Raw genomic sequence first — 17,169 nt, 5'->3', positions numbered from 1 at the left:
GTTAAATCACGCATGTTCCACTGCCAATAAAAGGCTACTGCAGGCTCTAAAAAGTGATCCTAGAGAGAGAGCAATGAAAACTGATTGCAGGCAGGTTTTAAAGCAATGTCTTCAAAAAAGGAAAAAATAATTGCAGTCCAAGGCCTGGGAAGATTTGTTGCTTTCCTGCAATTCAAAAAACCCTAGCTCATTCGGAAAGCGGTTTACTCTCCCAAATATGCATGAAAACATCCATCTGGATCTCCAGTTTCAACTGGTTTTGCTAAAATTTACACCTCACCGGGAGAAGGGGAACCTTGGTTTTATCCCCCAACAGCACAAAAGCTCCATAACCATTGAAGGCTTTCTAGTCACAGATAATAAAATCTATCAAAAATATTTTGAATGAGTACTACCAGTTTAAACAACAGAGAGCCCATATCAGCAAATTTCCAAACTAGCCATTTTCCATTTCCTTTAACTCTTAATCTGACCCTGTTATCAGCATTGTCCGTCTTATTCCCCTTGCGGCTAAAGAGAAAATTGAATAGTGGATTATGATTGCTATAAATATTGATGTCAGAAGCCAGCCATCAGTCACTAATTGTAGTTTGTCAGTCAATGTAATTACTCACCAGGCTTTTCGCAAGGTTAGAAATGGTGTAGCCAGACTTAGATTCAGTAAGTGGAAAAACCCTAAGATGGCTGCCAGGAGGGATAGGAAAACCTAGTTCAGCACTCTAGTGTTTCTGGGTGAAGGAAGTGAGCGTTAGAACTTTACCAGATGAGTAATTAGAATCCTTGCACTTCACCTGAAGAACTTGGAGGTATTGGCAGTTTTTGTATTTTCGACTCTCTCCTGGGCGTGCGCATATTTAGAGACGTTTCGTATCTTAGAACAGTGTTGCTTTATGCGCGTTAGTTGTGGGAGTTGCCCTTCACGCTCGCGTTCTTCTGGAAACGGGTCTGAGGGAAATTAGTTGTCATAAAATTAACCAGTGTTAAACATCATTTCCAGTATGATTCAGTCAGCTTTTCCTGAGGTGAATACAGGGAACTGAATTGAGGTTCTGTTGGCATTTAGCTGTTCGTTTCCAGTATATGAAGCCTCATACATTTGTCAGGATTATACACGATTAGGCTCAGAGGTTCAAGTGAGATAGTATTTACACACTCAAGCTAATCGGTAACGGTGCAGGTTAATTATAATACTTACCAGTCTGTGCAGTTATTGCTGAAGGTACTTCCGCTGTACCATTCACCGTGAGGTTTTCCTGGAAATCAAGAAAGAACCATTATCAGAAGAAAAGCTTCTACAAGATGCATACTGCTTATTAAAAACAATATATTGAAGAGAGGGATTAGCTACAGTCAAATTGGGTAAGTGCTTGTAAAGAATAGAAACTGTTATTAAAATAAAATAAGAAAAAGTAATGGTTTCTAAGAATAAAGTGTGAAACTATAGGTTTTCTCCACTTGCCGTTTCTAACAACACAACTCAGAAGAAAAACACATCTGCCGAGAGGAACCGGAAGAAAGGCGTAGCTGTCTCTTCTTGTCTCCTACCCCTTACCCTCTTCAGCCATATTGTATTTTGACAGCATTTGGCCGGGAAATTGAATAAATGTAAATGTAAATGTACATGAATTTATATAGCGCAAATCACCAAGCGGTTTCTAAGCGCTTGCTTAGGGAACCCGTCCTGGTATTCCCCTGTGAGATAACCCCAGCAGGGTATCCGCAAGGTGAAAGCCAGGCATCCCGCCGCGAGGGGCCGAATAGGGGAGTTGGGAACTAGCGTCATTCTGCACCTATGCATTTAGGTGGAACCGATCTCACAATTGGATAGGATGTCTGCATCTAAGATGAAATTGCACAAATGTCTTGAGACAAAAATGTAATCCATAGTAGGATTTGTGGCATGACCTACAAACGTTGAAACTACAGCAGTACTGGGGTTCACAAATTGTAGGGGATATCAAAGATTAACCCTCTTAAAGTAGTTCTACAAGAAGGTCTCTTGCATCCTGAGTAGTTTATTAACACTTCACGAGTGAACAGATTGACAGATGGAAGCAAGAAACTGCTCCCAACTTTAAAGTCACCTCCCACAAACAGGTTATAGCCTCCTCCTATGTTAGCAGTAGAGTTTAGCAAATTATCTATTTCATCAAACAAAAGGGACATGTTACGGGGAACTTTATTTGAAAATTCACCATTTTAAAAGTTAATCAAGATGATGTATAATCCTCCAGGCCACTTTAAATAAAAGGCCTGTATGAAGGAACAATCAACAGGAATCAGGGGTTATAAGGCAGAGCAAGGTGGTTCTAACTCAAACAGACAACACAAAAATGTTGCTGTGCTTGAGGGAGAAGGAATTTAGGGTTTATAGTAGAGCATATAACCATCACAATAAATATCTACAGATGGCCATGTTTCCTGCAACAGCAAAATATCAACATTAAGGATAAAGCCTCTCCAGGACTCCTCATTTTGCAATGCTCCAACTAACCGCACTGGTGATAGTCCTACTTGACTCGATTAGCCCCTCAATCTATTTGCAAGGCAAAATTAAGGGGCCAGAAGAGGAGGTAAAGTCTTCATCATGTCAGTCAATAGCTTAACTGGGTGACCAGGTGACTTTGTTTTTTTAACTGCACCATTGTTTCTTCTGTGATGTGGATTACGAGCGGGACTTTACCTGATAAAGGTGCGCCAAAGGCAAGCCCGTCTGTGACCCAATCGCGGCCAGCACCAGGGACCCTGGTCCCCCTGCCATCCACAGGTACGACTCAGCTGCCCTCATCACACACAACCCCGCAAAAGACAACAACTGCCATAGCTGGATGCCCAATACCACTCAGGGCCAGTTCTACTGCAGACAATCCTTCAGCATCAACAGCCACCCCATGACCGCAGAACCCAGGCCGGACGCCCGCACCACCAAAGCCCTGACATGCATCCTCCTCGACGTGCGTGTCCTCCACTGACATGCCACGGAGATCTGGTACCTGCTCGACACCCTCTCGCCCGACGTCACCTTCTTCACGGTCACATGGACCAACACCACCTCCACCCCCGAAACCGCCATCCCCGACTGATGCAGGATCCAAAGAAAGGACTACCCCACCGCACAGGTGGAGGACTCTCCATCCCTCACAAGTGCTCCATCCGTCTGTCCACCTCCAGCACGAGCGACCCACTCTCCAACACAGACCAGCCCCAGAACCATGCTGCGCAGGACCCTCATCTACAGACCCCCCGGACCTCGCGCCACTTCTGCCACCACCACTGCTGACCTCGTTGCACCCCACGCCATTACCTCCACGGACTAAATTCTCATCGTAGATCTGAACCTCTGCCTCGACAACCGCAGGGACCCTGACTCCACCACCCTCCTTGACAACCTCACCAACCTCGGACTAAAGCAGCTCATCACCACCCCACCCACAGAGCCAGACACACCCTCGACCCCATCTTCTCAGGAGGGACAAACATCCACTTCAGCCACAACATGCAGACCCTCCGGACAGACCACCACAGCGTACACTTCACCTTCAACACCACCACAACACCCAAACCCGCCCGCGCCCCGCCACAAAGGAACTGGAGCAAGATCATAGAGGAATACCTCAACACCACCCTCCTCCATGACCCCCCCCACTGCACCACGACCAACGCTAACTCCGCAGCCAAAGAACTACACCACTGGATCGCCGACTGTGCTGACAAGCTCTCACCCATCCGCCACCCCGTCAGGCTGCCTGGTTCACCACCGACCTCCCAAGAAGCCAGGCGCTCCTGCAGACTTCTCGAGAAACTGGTGGAACAGAAAAACCACTGAAGACCAGAACAACTACAGGAACGCCATGAATGAATACCACCAGCGCATAAGATCCACCAAGCTGACCTTTATCAAGAACAAAATCCACACCAACGCAAGTAACGCAAAAGAACTATTCAACGTCATTCAGCAGTTCACCAGACCCCCCTAGCCAAGCCACTGACGTCACACAATCTCTGGACCTCTGCAACAAGCTCAGCTCCTTCTTCCATCTGAAGATCAAGGCCCACTACGACAACTACAGTGGAAAGACTTCGGACACCACCCCCCTCTCCACCACTGACAACCATCTGACCATTACCACTTGGAAACCTGACACCACTGATGACACCACCACAACCATGAAGGACACCCACTCAGGAGCCCCCACAGACCTCTGCCCTCCGTAGATCTACTACAGAGCTGCAGACACCATAACACCTGAACTAGGCCGGACCATCAACGCCTCCCTTGAATCTGGCATCTTCCCAGATGACTGAAAGTAGGCAGAGGTCAAGCCCTTCCTCAAGAAACCCTCGGCCGGCCCGACGGACCTGAAAAATGACCTCCCTCCCAGTCAGGATTTCGCAGCAACCACAGCACCGAGACGCATTCCTCGCCGCCACCGATGACATCCGCATGCTACTCGAACAGGGCCACACTGCGGTCCTCATCCTACTAGACCTCTCCGCAGCCTTCGACACCTTCTCACACCGCACTCTGGCAGCCAGACTCCATAACACCGGTATACGGGGAACTGCCTTGACTGGATCCGCTCCTTTCTCTCCGGTTGAACACAAAGGATCAGACTCCCTCCCCGATCCTACAGAGATCAACTGTGGAGTACCCCAAGCATCCTCGCTCAGCCCCACACTCTTTAACATCTACATGGCCTGGCCCCCCTCGCCGCCATCGTCAGACAGCATGGGCTCAGCATAGTATCTTATGCTGACGACACCCAGCTTATCCTCTCTCTCATGAAGAACCCTGAAGACACCAGACTCTGCTTCCAAGAAGGAATGAAAGACGTCGTATCCTGGATGAGCGACAGCTGCCTAAAACTGAACTCAGAGAAGACAGAGGTCCTCATACTTGGACCCTCCTCCGCTGCCTGGGACAGCTCCTGGTGTCACCCTGTGCCCTCGGAAACCCACCCACCCCGACGGACCACGCCCAGAACCTCAGCATCGTTCTAGACTCCTCCTTCACCCTGACCCTCCAGATCAACGCCATCGCCTCCACCTGCTACAACTCCCTCCTTATCCTCTGCAAGACCTTTAATTAGATACCCCCCAATGCAGAAATACTGTCGCCCATGCACAGCTAACCAGCAGACTGGACTACGGCAATGCCCTCTATGCCGGAATCAACAAAACCCTGCTACACAAGCTACAAACCATCCAGAACACCGCAGCAAGACTCGTCCTCTGAACCCCACGACACAAGCACATGACCCAGCACCAACGAGACCTCCACTGGCTCCCCAACGAGAAGAGCGTAACCTTCAAGCTACTCACCCACGCCTATAAATCCCTCCACAACATCTGACCCAAATACCTCAACAAAAGTCTCCTTCCACGTACCCAAAAAGAATCTTGCATCCGCAGAACCAGAGCAGGTGGAAGAGCCTTCTCCTACGTCTCCGCAAAGACCTGGAACGAGCTTCCAGTCAACATCACTCTGCACACCTTCAAGAAGAGCCTCAAGACCTGGCTCTTCAACTGATCCGGAGCTAGCCCCCCTCCCCCCACAGCGCCTTTAGACCCTCGAAGGTGGGTAGCACGCTTTATAAACCCCTGATTGATTGATTGATTAATTGATATGATGATCTAAAGGAAAGTGCCTGGAGGTAAATCAGTTGACTGAGGTACAGGGCTGACCTGCTGCTAACCTGCTGTTGCCCGTTGTGATTTGGGCTTTTATATTCCTACTCTCATGGGACAGTTCTGGCACTTCAAAATCAGCCCTTTTTTTTAGATGGTCCAGGGAGGATTTCACCTCTCTTATTCCCTTCCAAAATGCCATGCATAGGCTGCACCTCCCCTTCCTCCATTTTTGCTACCCTATGCTTAGTCGCTGTAAGGCAGAGTACCAACAGATGCAAGCTTTCACCCAATCGATGTTTACATTTCTGACTAAGTACCTCTGATAGCTCATGAACAATCACCCGTACGCCTGTCGGATTTCTTTGCGGGCAATTGAAGGTTGTGGGGTACTCTCCATATTCTGGTATGTTTTGGTGGTTTTTTCTTCCACTTTGGTGAAGATTTTGATGCAGATGGTGAAATAAAGAGACTGTATTTGCGGATACTGTAGATGGGGTAATAGAAAGATCAGATGATGTGAGAATTAGAAGGAGTGTGATGGACCTGCTCAATGTGCACCTGTGAAACTTCTGAAATGCGGCAGGCAGATTGTTAGTAAGTGAGAGCCTTTCAGCCAATTCAGTGTCTTTAGAAATAGTTTCAACAATCCTTTCAAGATAGCCATCAGTAGTTGAATTAGTGGTCCCACATAGGGTTTTTCCTCTGGTGTTGCCCATACCCATATTATGATGCAGAGATAAACAAGCAGTGGCATAGCCAATAGGTCTCGCCTTTGGGACCTTATACGTATTTAGTTATGCAGCTCAATATCCTTGGTGCAACAACATCAACTGTTGCATGGGTGAACACTTATAAGGTCCCAAAGGCGAGACCTATTGTCTATGCCAACACTTGTTAAACTTAGGGCTTAGAACCATTGCTGCCATTGATCTTAGCCTGGTGACAGTGCGATTTGTGAATTGAGGCAACACAGTTGTCATGTGAACTCTGTGGCCCAGACTCTCATAGATACATGCTTATTATTATTATTATTATTAAATCAAACACAACACATTTCTTTGCAGCTGGTATTTTGAACTTCTCTATTTCAAAGTGCTTTCATACACGATTATGAAGAAAAAGTAGTTTTGGTCAAAATAGAAATTGTGCCTAAAATCACACAATTTAAGCAAGGACGCCGCAATTGTTCCAGATTTCAGTTTTCACTTGGTAAAAATCATTCACTAAATGAGTATTGACTCTGCTTTTTATGTTAATACTTTGTTTTCTGCAGTTTTAATATAGTGTGAACTCGACTGAAGGTAGTGGACTGCCTTGCATGAGCACCAGTTACATAACAAAGAGCACATTAATATTTTCTTAGACACAGAGAGATTAAATAATTTGCCTAGAATCTAAGGTGGTTGTTGAACTGATGCCGAGAATCTGATCCGGTTTCCTAGTTCCAAACTCGGCAGCTCAGGTGTAACGCCAAATCCTGGGTAGAGTAGAGTAGAGGGAGGCAGGCAGAGCCGCAGAGGCCACATGAAAGCTGAAACAGTTGTAGACTTGAGGTTTGAACAGGATATAAAGCCAAGCCAGGCTTCAGGCTGGAGCCTGTCTCAAACTTTGAGTGGCTCGCCCACCTCCAATAAATAAGTTTAAAGGTTAGGAGAAAGAGGGAAGTGAAAAGAGAGACGAGTTATGAATCAGGTAAACGCACTGCAAGACCTAAAAATCAAGCCCTTTTGTTAAACCAGGCCCCTATGAGTACCCACACTGCAACAGCGAGGAGGAAACTCCCCTGTGTGGCCATCAGTAGGAGGGGTGAATGCGTCACGGACCTGCCGGTGGAGCTTTAAAGCCGTGAGCCCCTCCCTGCCGCTTGCATTGTGGGTACTCACAGGGCCGGTTCTCAAATAAGACCTCGACTGGTGCTTGGATTAAGGTGATGGAGTTCGGGGTTTTTAATATCACGTGTGTCTTTTGTTTTTTTTACCCTTTGATTGACTCATTGGTGGCGAACTAATAAATCACTGCATTTTGTAGCCATTTTGGAAGATTTGTGATAGGTGACACGTCAGGAAAACTGACGTCCTGCCCTTATAATAATACTCACTTAAAAGTTTGACAGTCAATTTTGCAAAAAAATGTAACATAATTGCAAACGAAATTCAAAAGAACAGATTTGCTTTTACTTTTTTTGCACCTTGTGCACTTTTTCATCGAAACAATTTGTAACGAAGCTGATAAATGACAATATTTTTAGACAGACGTGTGGAACTTCGAAATGGCATGTTTTCATTTGGAACTGTTTGAGTGAGTGAACTCAATGTGCTGCGTGTTTTTTTAAAACATTAAGCTGCTGGTGATTTCAAGATGTATCCAAATACTTACCTCATATGTCTATTTATATATATATATTGTTAGGTCAACATTTATGACTGTAATTAACCTACCTAATAGCATTGTGTAATGTCTGTTATACAAGATGTATCTTGAAACTACCTCATATAGTGTGAAGCGCTCTGATACCCAAGGGTCACATTCGCGCTATACAAAACTCTTTAAATAAATAAAAATGCAGGTCTGTTTACTGCTCGGGTGCTTTAGCCGCAACGAAAGCACGAAACTGCTTCACATTTGCAGTTTGGAAAGAAATGGGTGTGCTGCGTGGCACTGAGACAGGAGACAGGAGAAAGGGGAACAGCCGTAGGAAGGTGGAACTAGCACGCAAGTGGTGCGCGCGCGCCACAGCGAGACACCTGTATTGAATCATCGCGCACGCGCCTGGGCACGATAATTCAAAACAGATGGTGCCTGTAACTGTGCTCGTAACCGCACACTTTAGGCCACACAAAAAGCGTGTGGTCAGCTTTTTGAAGCCCACTTACTAATAGTCTCGCCAGGGCAGTGCATGCACTGGCTCAAGCGAGACCTAAAAAGGGGTGGCCCTGCCCAGCATCCTCCAGCAACTGATGGGCCAGACCGGCCTACCCTTGATCTAGTCTTCACTCAGGCACGTCCTGTGCTTTAGGAGAGAATGGTGATATGTATAGCAGCACTCTACGCCTCTTGGCACTAAGCACTCTGGGTATTGTAGTTCCCTCTTGCAAATGTCAGCAAACAGCAGCACATTCCACTCTGTGGGAGAGAGTGGTGAGATTAATAGCACCCCCTCCTGGCGCTGAGCACTCTGGGTGTTGCAGTCCCCTCCAGCAAATGTCAGCAGACAGCATTGCATCCCGCACTGCGGGAGAGACTGGTGAGCTGTGTAGCTCCTTCTGCCACCTCCTGGCGCTAAGCACTCTATGCTTTGTATTCTCCTCCAGTAAATGTCATCAAACAGCAGTGTGGCTCCTTGGCTCTTGTTCTGCATTTGCCTTCAAAGCCGCCTTTAATTTCTGGAGTAGCCTGGTAGAGACATAAATGCTTAGGTCATAGGAGGTGGTGTGAATGTTGTGATTAGATAAAATATTACTAAATTATACATTTTAAAGTAAAGATGTAATGTTCAGCCCGGGTTGGGCATACTAGAACCTTTTAAATATAAGTGAATGTACAGTAAAATAGACAATCAAATGAGAGCTATAAGGCATTTTAGTAAATAGTATCACAAAAGAAATATATTTGCAACACTAGGGACCCATATTTACGTACCATATAGTGTTTTTGACAAATCATGATTCCTGTCCTGTTAGTAATTATTTAAAAATTGTATAGAACAGTGGTTCTGTATGTTTTTGTTAGTAGCACTAAATGTAAATCTTAAATGACTATTGTTAATTGGTTTAGTCTCTATCCACTGTCTTTCACCACATACTTGGATACTACATTAATACCGTCTTATATTATAGACAATATCAGTACAACGTAAATAATAATAAATATTTTGTGAAGGCATACCTACAATATCAACAGATAATTCCATTTCAACATTGTATTTAAATGCCATGGTATAGGCAATGTTTAGAAGGTGTAATACTCAGTGCAAACCCAAAAACAGCACAAATGAGCACAAAGTGGCTTAACAGTAGCCGTCAATTATTGAGAGACGCAACCAGTTCCATTAGTCCTATTCTTCTTCTAGTCCATTTCTACAAGTCAGCATTTAATCCCACACAAAATATTAGGGTAATTATCAGGATGAGTACATTTGGAGCAAGTGAACTGTAATTCTGTAAAACCTAATAATTGAAAGGATCTTCAAATGTAGACTATTAATACAGGTGTGAAGGTGTTGAAGAATGATTGGAGGGTGGCAGACACGTGGTTGGTTAAAGTAATGATTGGGGCTGTTTAGAAGAGAATTGGGTATTTTGTTATTTGAAAAACAAAAGTAAGTTCTCACAGTTCTGTTGACGTCTGCAATTAATATTTTCTTTCTTGGTTTGGATTCGTCTATTGCTGTTACATATGGAAAATGTATTTTGTTTGGCTTGGGATGTTACTGATATGATAGTTCAGATTGACTTTATTGTCAGTCATAAGCTTTTATTCGATATGCAAGATATCTTATAAGCACATTTACAATACAATCAATACAATGTACAAAAAATCATTGCCGCAAGAAGTCAGTATAAAAATATTAAAAGAGATAAGAAGATGTGAAAGACCATTAATAAATTAACTAAAAAGAGAATTAAACAGCTACTGACAATCTCTTACATCGAATAAGCCAAAACTGTTTTAAAAATGTAGCTATTCCGCACACAATAGGAGGGGAAGTGTCCGTGCTTAGGATACGCAAGGCTACTAAATGACTGCGTGTGCCCATATTCCGGCAGAGTGGTTTCAGCCAGAAACTCCTAGGCCTTGCGTAATCCGGGCATTCAAACAAAACATGCACAATGGACTCAACCTTACTCGGGCAAGATGCACAGTTGGGAGAAGTACGGGCCACAAGAGACCATTTCGATACCAAAGCACCTAGCGGGAGGGAACCAACTCTGAATTTAAAATAAAGTGCTCGGTCAAAGGGGAGAGTAATCAAGTCCAGGTAGGGTTCAAAGGCCACAGTGTCTTTAATTTGTAGAAAGGCGGCAGTGGACCTGCAGTGGTTAGAGGTTGTAATTAGACGCTCCGCAGTCCATTTCCAATAAAGCGCCTTAGCAACTTCTTTTGGAGGGGCTGAACGAGATGACCAGCAATCTCCTAGGCCGATGTTCTCCAAAAGCTTTTTGGTGTCACTTAACCATCTTATCTTAGCCCAACCCCCCTGGCTCATTATATCTCCCAGGGCATCAGCATAGGGTTTTAATTCTTCGCTCCTCCAAATCCTTGTCCACAACAGGAGCGGGCGAAGCTGGGCCTGGTCTTTGATGTTTTTACATCCCATGACTTTATTGTCCTCTTGAGTGTTTTTGTACAGTCTCCCCTGGGTCTCTTTTACACAGTTTTCACTCTTATCCAGTGTTATATCAGGTTTTGCGGTCAATGCTGAAGTACTCGTGAGTTACTTTGATGCTCTCTTTCTATTTCCTTGTTTTGTTTAAATGCCTGCATATCCAATTTGGTGGTCGTGATGATATGTTGGATGTTTTCTAACCGTGACATGGGTCCTCATGTTAACCTGCTGTGGCGTCTTATTGAATTGGGAAGCATTTATCACTTAGAATATGAAATAAATGGATTGTTCTCCAGAAGACATGAAGGTGCCTTGAACCCATGGTAACCTCCCAACTAAGGAGTTTAATACCTAACACACAATGCGTGGTTCTGGTAGTGTAATGTCTCTCTGTTCCTCGGATTGTAAAAGTATGTGTAATTTCAAGGTTAACTGTGGACTGTGCTGTTTAGCACAATCAAAATCACGTTTTCACCTTCCCCAACATTTATGGTTTCTTTAATACAGTTGCAGTAGGACTGTACACACACACCACACTGATCTATGTACAATTCCTCATTCATAAGATGTTCTAGCTAGAATAAAAATGGTCTGTGATTTTGCATTCCTTTTCCTTGGAACTATGTTTGCCATTTACTAAAATACCTGAATTTAATAATGCCTCTTGATTTAAAGATCAGATAAACAAACAATATTACCTGCTTGAGGTTCTTATTCAGTAACAGCTTCTCAAGGAAGGGTGTACACTTTGTTCTTTATGCTCCCTGAAAGGGTCTGTGGATGCGATGGAATGTTGGTACTACTATTGCTGAAAAGGGGGAAGCGGTCCATGTTGTGTTAATGCAACCAACAAAAATCAGAATGCTTGCTTTGGCAGCAGAACTCGTCAAGGATCAGAATCCTGATTGGTGTAGTTGTTCCTTGCTGTTGTCCGTGAATTAAGTTATTAGGAAAAATTGTTTCAAAGTAGCTTTATCTAGTTTGAGCCTGGCCTACGCAATGGAATGGTTTCAGATAATGCATGTTTTGTCTTTCTTTTTGCAGGCATGGCAAGATGCTGGGCTCTCTCTTTCTACTCCTAGCAATGAAGCCTGCAAACTCTTTGATGCTGCACTAAGTCAGGTAAATATTTCTTTGATGAAAATAACTTTGAAATACAAAAATCTATCAAGCATTAGTTGAAAGGATGCTTGTATTTATACTTTTAGATGTAGCTTAGACAGTTTTACATGTTTTACAGACTTCATATACTCAATTCAGAGAGAGGCATTGGACTCAACTATTGGTGATTGTATCATCCATCAGGCACAAAATAAATGACGGGAGGAATGCTTACAAATTGTCTACTCGAAACCAATGGCAGTCGTTCTTGGTAGCATTTCAGTCCATCATTCTTTTGCCCAACGTGTTGCTCTAGATAGAGGCCTACCTTATACAAATCGGTACTTTCTGGTGAGGCTGCCCTTAGAAGAGAACACGAGCAACCCTAGAATGGTTTTGGTTTTGTCAGCGTAGTATTGTATGTTTGATGTAATGACACAAGGTTATACCAATATGTGCCACAGATGTAACTTGGCTGAAACTAGTCTGGAGTTTGTTTTCCCCTCCAGAGAGGTTCCTGCCTGTTAGAACACTCCCTATTACATGTATTGTTACTCAGTAGGCTTTAATTACAGCCTCCGAGCACTATTTTCTTAAGTAACTTTGTCCTGCCTGCTGTTGCAGGCAGAATATGTTCTCCTGCAAAAACAACAGTTGATGGACAGAATGCAGAACAATGTCATACATTCACCCCAGTACAGAGATCTGGGCCTAAATCCATCGTTTTTTGCACTCCACACCACCCCAGTTCAGACACGGCGACATGCAAATCAGCCTTGACCTTGTGCATCATGGGAACAGTCCAGCCCGAACTGCCAAGCCATGTCTTTCCTGGACCGGAACCAAGCATCCTAGGACCGGTTTCTGGCTATCAGCCATCTTCAGCCAGGATAGCTTGATTCCAGTGGCATGGAGAGCACGGGACTCACGTCTGAGCATACCCGTCCCACTCGGGGTGACAAAAGCAAAAACAACAGTTGATGGACAGAATGCAGAACAATGTCATACATTCACCCCAGTACAGAGATCTGGACCTAAATCCATCGTTTTTTTGCACTCCACACCACCCCAGTTCAGACATGGCCATATGCAAATCAGCCTTGACCCTGTGCCTCATGGGAACAGTCCAGCCCGAACTGCCAAGCCTTGTCTTTCCTGGACCGGAATCAAGCATCCTAGGACTGGTTTCTGGCTATCAGCCGTCTTCAGCCAGGATATTTGTCACCCCGAGTGGGATGGGTATGCTCAGACGTGAGTCCCATGCTCTCCACACCACTGGAGTCAAGCTATCCTGGCTGAAGACGGCTGATAGCTAGAAACCGGTACTAGGATGCTTGATTCCGGTCCAGGAAAGACATGGCTTGGCAGTTCGGGCTGGACTGTTCCCATGAGGCACAGGGTCAAGGCTGATTTGCATATGGCCATGTCTGAACTGGGGTGGTGTGGAGTGCAAAAAAACAATGGATTTAGGCCCAAATCTCTGTACTGGGGTGAATGTATGACATTGTTCTGCATTCTGTCCATAAACAGTTGTTTAGAATATGTTCTCCCCCACTGCTTTTTTTTCATGTTCATTTATCCAGTGCGGCACGCCGCAGCAAGAATAATGGCGGGCGTGCTTTTCTTATCTTATTTGCTGGCCTAACGCAGTCCCATGACTTAATTTTTCTGTTTAATTATGTTTTTTTTTTTTTTACATGTTTGCCTTGCGCTTTTCGCTTTGAACGTCTTAAGCTAAAGCATGGGTGCCACATTTGCAAGAGTTTGAGCTATTGGCATTGTAAATGGCCATGACTTTTTGCTAATGCCTTTTTTTGTGTTTACAAAACCTGCAAGCGGTGTTTACCCACCACTTGCAGGTTTTGTAAACATAAATAAAAGGCATTATCGTTTAAATGCCAAAATCCCAAACTCTCGCAAATGCAAGACCTATTTCATTGCAAATGCTTGTCTTTGTTTTGTGCAACAGTTGTTTTTGGTTACAGAGATGGGAAAAGCTTTTCAGAAATCTACTTTCACCATACCAGGGACAGGATGATACAATGTGTTGTTAAAATATTTTATTTAATATGACGTTCTTCAAAGTGTCTAAGGAAGAGAGTATAGCTATGGAGGGAAACTGCTATATCTAATAGTCTGGCCTCTAGTGTTTATGAGAATGCTTGACAGATGCCTCTGAAAGACCAGTGGTTTTCTGGCATAGTCATTCACTTTAGATGTGACTTAGACAAGGCTGTCAGGTTGGAGGAGAGTCAAATGACAGACATAATACTATGTAGGGGAGCAGGGTCATCATAGTCACTCCAATTGCAGAACCACCTCTGATTGGCAGGTGGAGCTTGTGCAGACTCAGGCACTTGAAAGGTGTGCTGTGTTCCTCTGAAAAGCCAGTGGGGCTGTGAAGAGTTTGCTCTCTGTCCCTAAGGGTCTCTCCGTCTCTAGTGCCATGTTGTACAAAGCATTGCTGACACAAATATGTTTGGCCTTTGTTTTGTCCACAAACAATACACACATGCACCTCTGCATATAAACAACCCCTACACAGTAGCCACACCTAAGCCAACATGCTATTTTGAATGCCGACAAGTGGAAATGGCCATGTAAAAAAAGCAGGAACATCCACACCTAATATGATTATAATCTTATTTAATTCATACATTCATGAATTCATTGCGTTGCAACACTCATATAGGTATAGGTGATCTCGCAAAAAGGAACCTCATAAATTCAAAGAATAAACATGAGAGTTCAGACAGTACAGATAGACTCTTACATCCATTAGAAGCAATTCTGTGTATGTGTGCTTTACAAGAACCTGCTAACATAACATAACAATTCTGGAGACCCTATTTTTACTGGCGGTAGAACTTGGTGCACTTTACAACTACTAAACAGTAAGTAGTAAAGTGCCTGTGCTTCCCCTTTAACATATGAGCTGTCCATTAGAATACCCGATTTAGCCTAGTCAACTTCACTACAAGTCCCTTGTGAATGGTGCTTTATGTGCCCATACAGCATGGAAAGATAAATGTCATACTTGACCTGTAGTGTGTATTTCTGCCACCCACATGTATAACAAAAATATGTTTCTGCCTGGAGCACCACTGTGCTTTGGGTAGGCTGCGGATTAAATACACTGCAGTGGCACATGATGGGGGAAAATGCCTTTGCCATGTAAGAAAATCCTATTTTACATATTCATAAGTAAGACTGTCACCCACACCCTCATTACTAGCAGACTGGACTACAGAAACGCCCTCTACGCAGTAATCAACAACTCCCTGCTATAAAAACTCCAGACTATCCAAAACTCCGCAGCCAGACTAGTCCTCGGCACCCCATGACATGAGCACATGACCCAACAACTGCGAGACCTCCACTGGCTCCCCATCAAGAAGAGAGTAACTTTCAAACTACTCCCCCCATGCCTACAAATCCCTCCACAACATCGGACCCAAATAGCTCAACAAAAGAATCTCTTTCCACGCACCCAAATGAAATCTCTGCTCCAGCGACCACGCGCATTCGCAAAACCAGAGCTGGAGGAAGAGCCTTCTGCTACGTTGCAGCCAAAGCCTGGAACGAGCTCCCAGCCACCATCAGACGCTCCCCCACACTTCACACCTTCAGGAATAGCCTCAAGACCTGGCTTTTCGACTGACCCGGATCTAAACCCGCCAGCGCCTTGAGTCTCTCATGGGTGAGTATCACGCTTAATAAATCCTCTGATTGATTGATTGATAAGTCACCCCTACAGTGTACATTATAGCCCACATGTTTGGAGATATATGTATATTTATATATATATATATATATATATATATATATATATATATATATATATATATATATATATATCAACACGAACAGGAAAGCACATTTGAGAAAGGCCTCTGGAAGCTTAAATAAAAAGTTCATTTATTTTGCATTCGAAAACTTGCCAGCAGTCCAAACACAGGTAACAGGCTTCTCCGTGTAAAATGCTTGCCAGACGCGTTTCAGGAAATACATTCCTTTCATCAGTGGCAGGGATTGTAGTGAAGGCGTCGCGTTCAGCTTCCAAATTAATAACACCTGCCCGTGTGGGCGTGGCACTCCAAATGCCTCATGGTGTTTGTAGTTCATTTAATATCCAAGTGGATGCGATGCTCAGTCACACATAATAAAATACAAATGTTCACCCCCAGTGGGTAGATGCACTGCATTCCGTGCTTGAGCTGCCCTGCTTTGTAGTTTTCAAGTGCGAACTCTCTGCAGGCTCCAGTCCTGAATTGCAGCCTACAATGCTTCCTTCCGATGATTTCAAGCTCGTGAAGCCAGCTTGAACAGACCTGCATGAGAACAGTGAGCCTTCCTCGTTAGGCATGCCAGGCCCCATAAATCAACACGAACAGGAAAGCACATTTGAGAAAGGCCTCTGGAAGCTTAAATAAAAAGTTCATTTATTTTGCATTCGAAAACTTGCCAGCAGTCCAAACACAGGTAACAGGCTTCTCCGTGTAAAATGCTTGCCAGACGCGTTTCAGGAAATACATTCCTTTCATCAGTGGCAGGGATTGTAGTGAAGGCGTCGCGTTCAGCTTCCAAATTAATAACACCTGCCCGTGTGGGCGTGGCACTCCAAATGCCTCATGGTGTTTGTAGTTCATTTAATATCCAAGTGGATGCGATGCTCAGTCACACATAATAAAATACAAATGTTCACCCCCAGTGGGTAGATGCACTGCATTCCGTGCTTGAGCTGCCCTGCTTTGTAGTTTTCAAGTGCGAACTCTCTGCAGGCTCCAGTCCTGAATTGCAGCCTACAATGCTTCCTTCCGATGATTTCAAGCTCGTGAAGCCAGCTTGAACAGACCTGCATGAGAACAGTGAGCCTTCCTCGTTAGGCATGCCAGGCCCCATAAATCAACACGAACAGGAAAGCACATTTGAGAAAGGCCTCTGGAAGCTTAAATAAAAAGTTCATTTATTTTGCATTCGAAAACTTGCCAGCAGTCCAAACACAGGTAACAGGCTTCTCCGTGTAAAATGCTTGCCAGACGCGTTTCAGGAAATACATTCCTTTCATCAGTGGCAGGGATTGTAGTGAAGGCGTCGCGTTCAGCTTCCAA

General features: G+C 44.4%; 1 protein-coding gene across 1 annotated transcript in view; it reads left to right on the top strand.

Moving 5' to 3' along the window:
- The window catches only part of TTC38 (tetratricopeptide repeat domain 38), a 620,299-nt gene that overhangs the window by 70,769 nt on the left and 532,361 nt on the right, over nt 1–17,169 (top strand). Inside the window, exon 2 of the mRNA XM_078673810.1 lies at nt 12,002–12,079. Within this exon, the coding sequence (XP_078529936.1) occupies nt 12,002–12,079 (78 nt within the window). The remainder of the gene's footprint in view (nt 1–12,001; nt 12,080–17,169) is intronic.

This window comes from Lissotriton helveticus, chromosome 1_1 (assembly GCF_964261635.1).
Source record: "Lissotriton helveticus chromosome 1_1, aLisHel1.1, whole genome shotgun sequence".
NCBI classification, from domain to species: Eukaryota; Metazoa; Chordata; class Amphibia; order Caudata; family Salamandridae; genus Lissotriton; species Lissotriton helveticus.
Note: the sequence above shows the minus strand (reverse complement) of the source record. Positions and strands in the feature narration are given on the sequence as shown.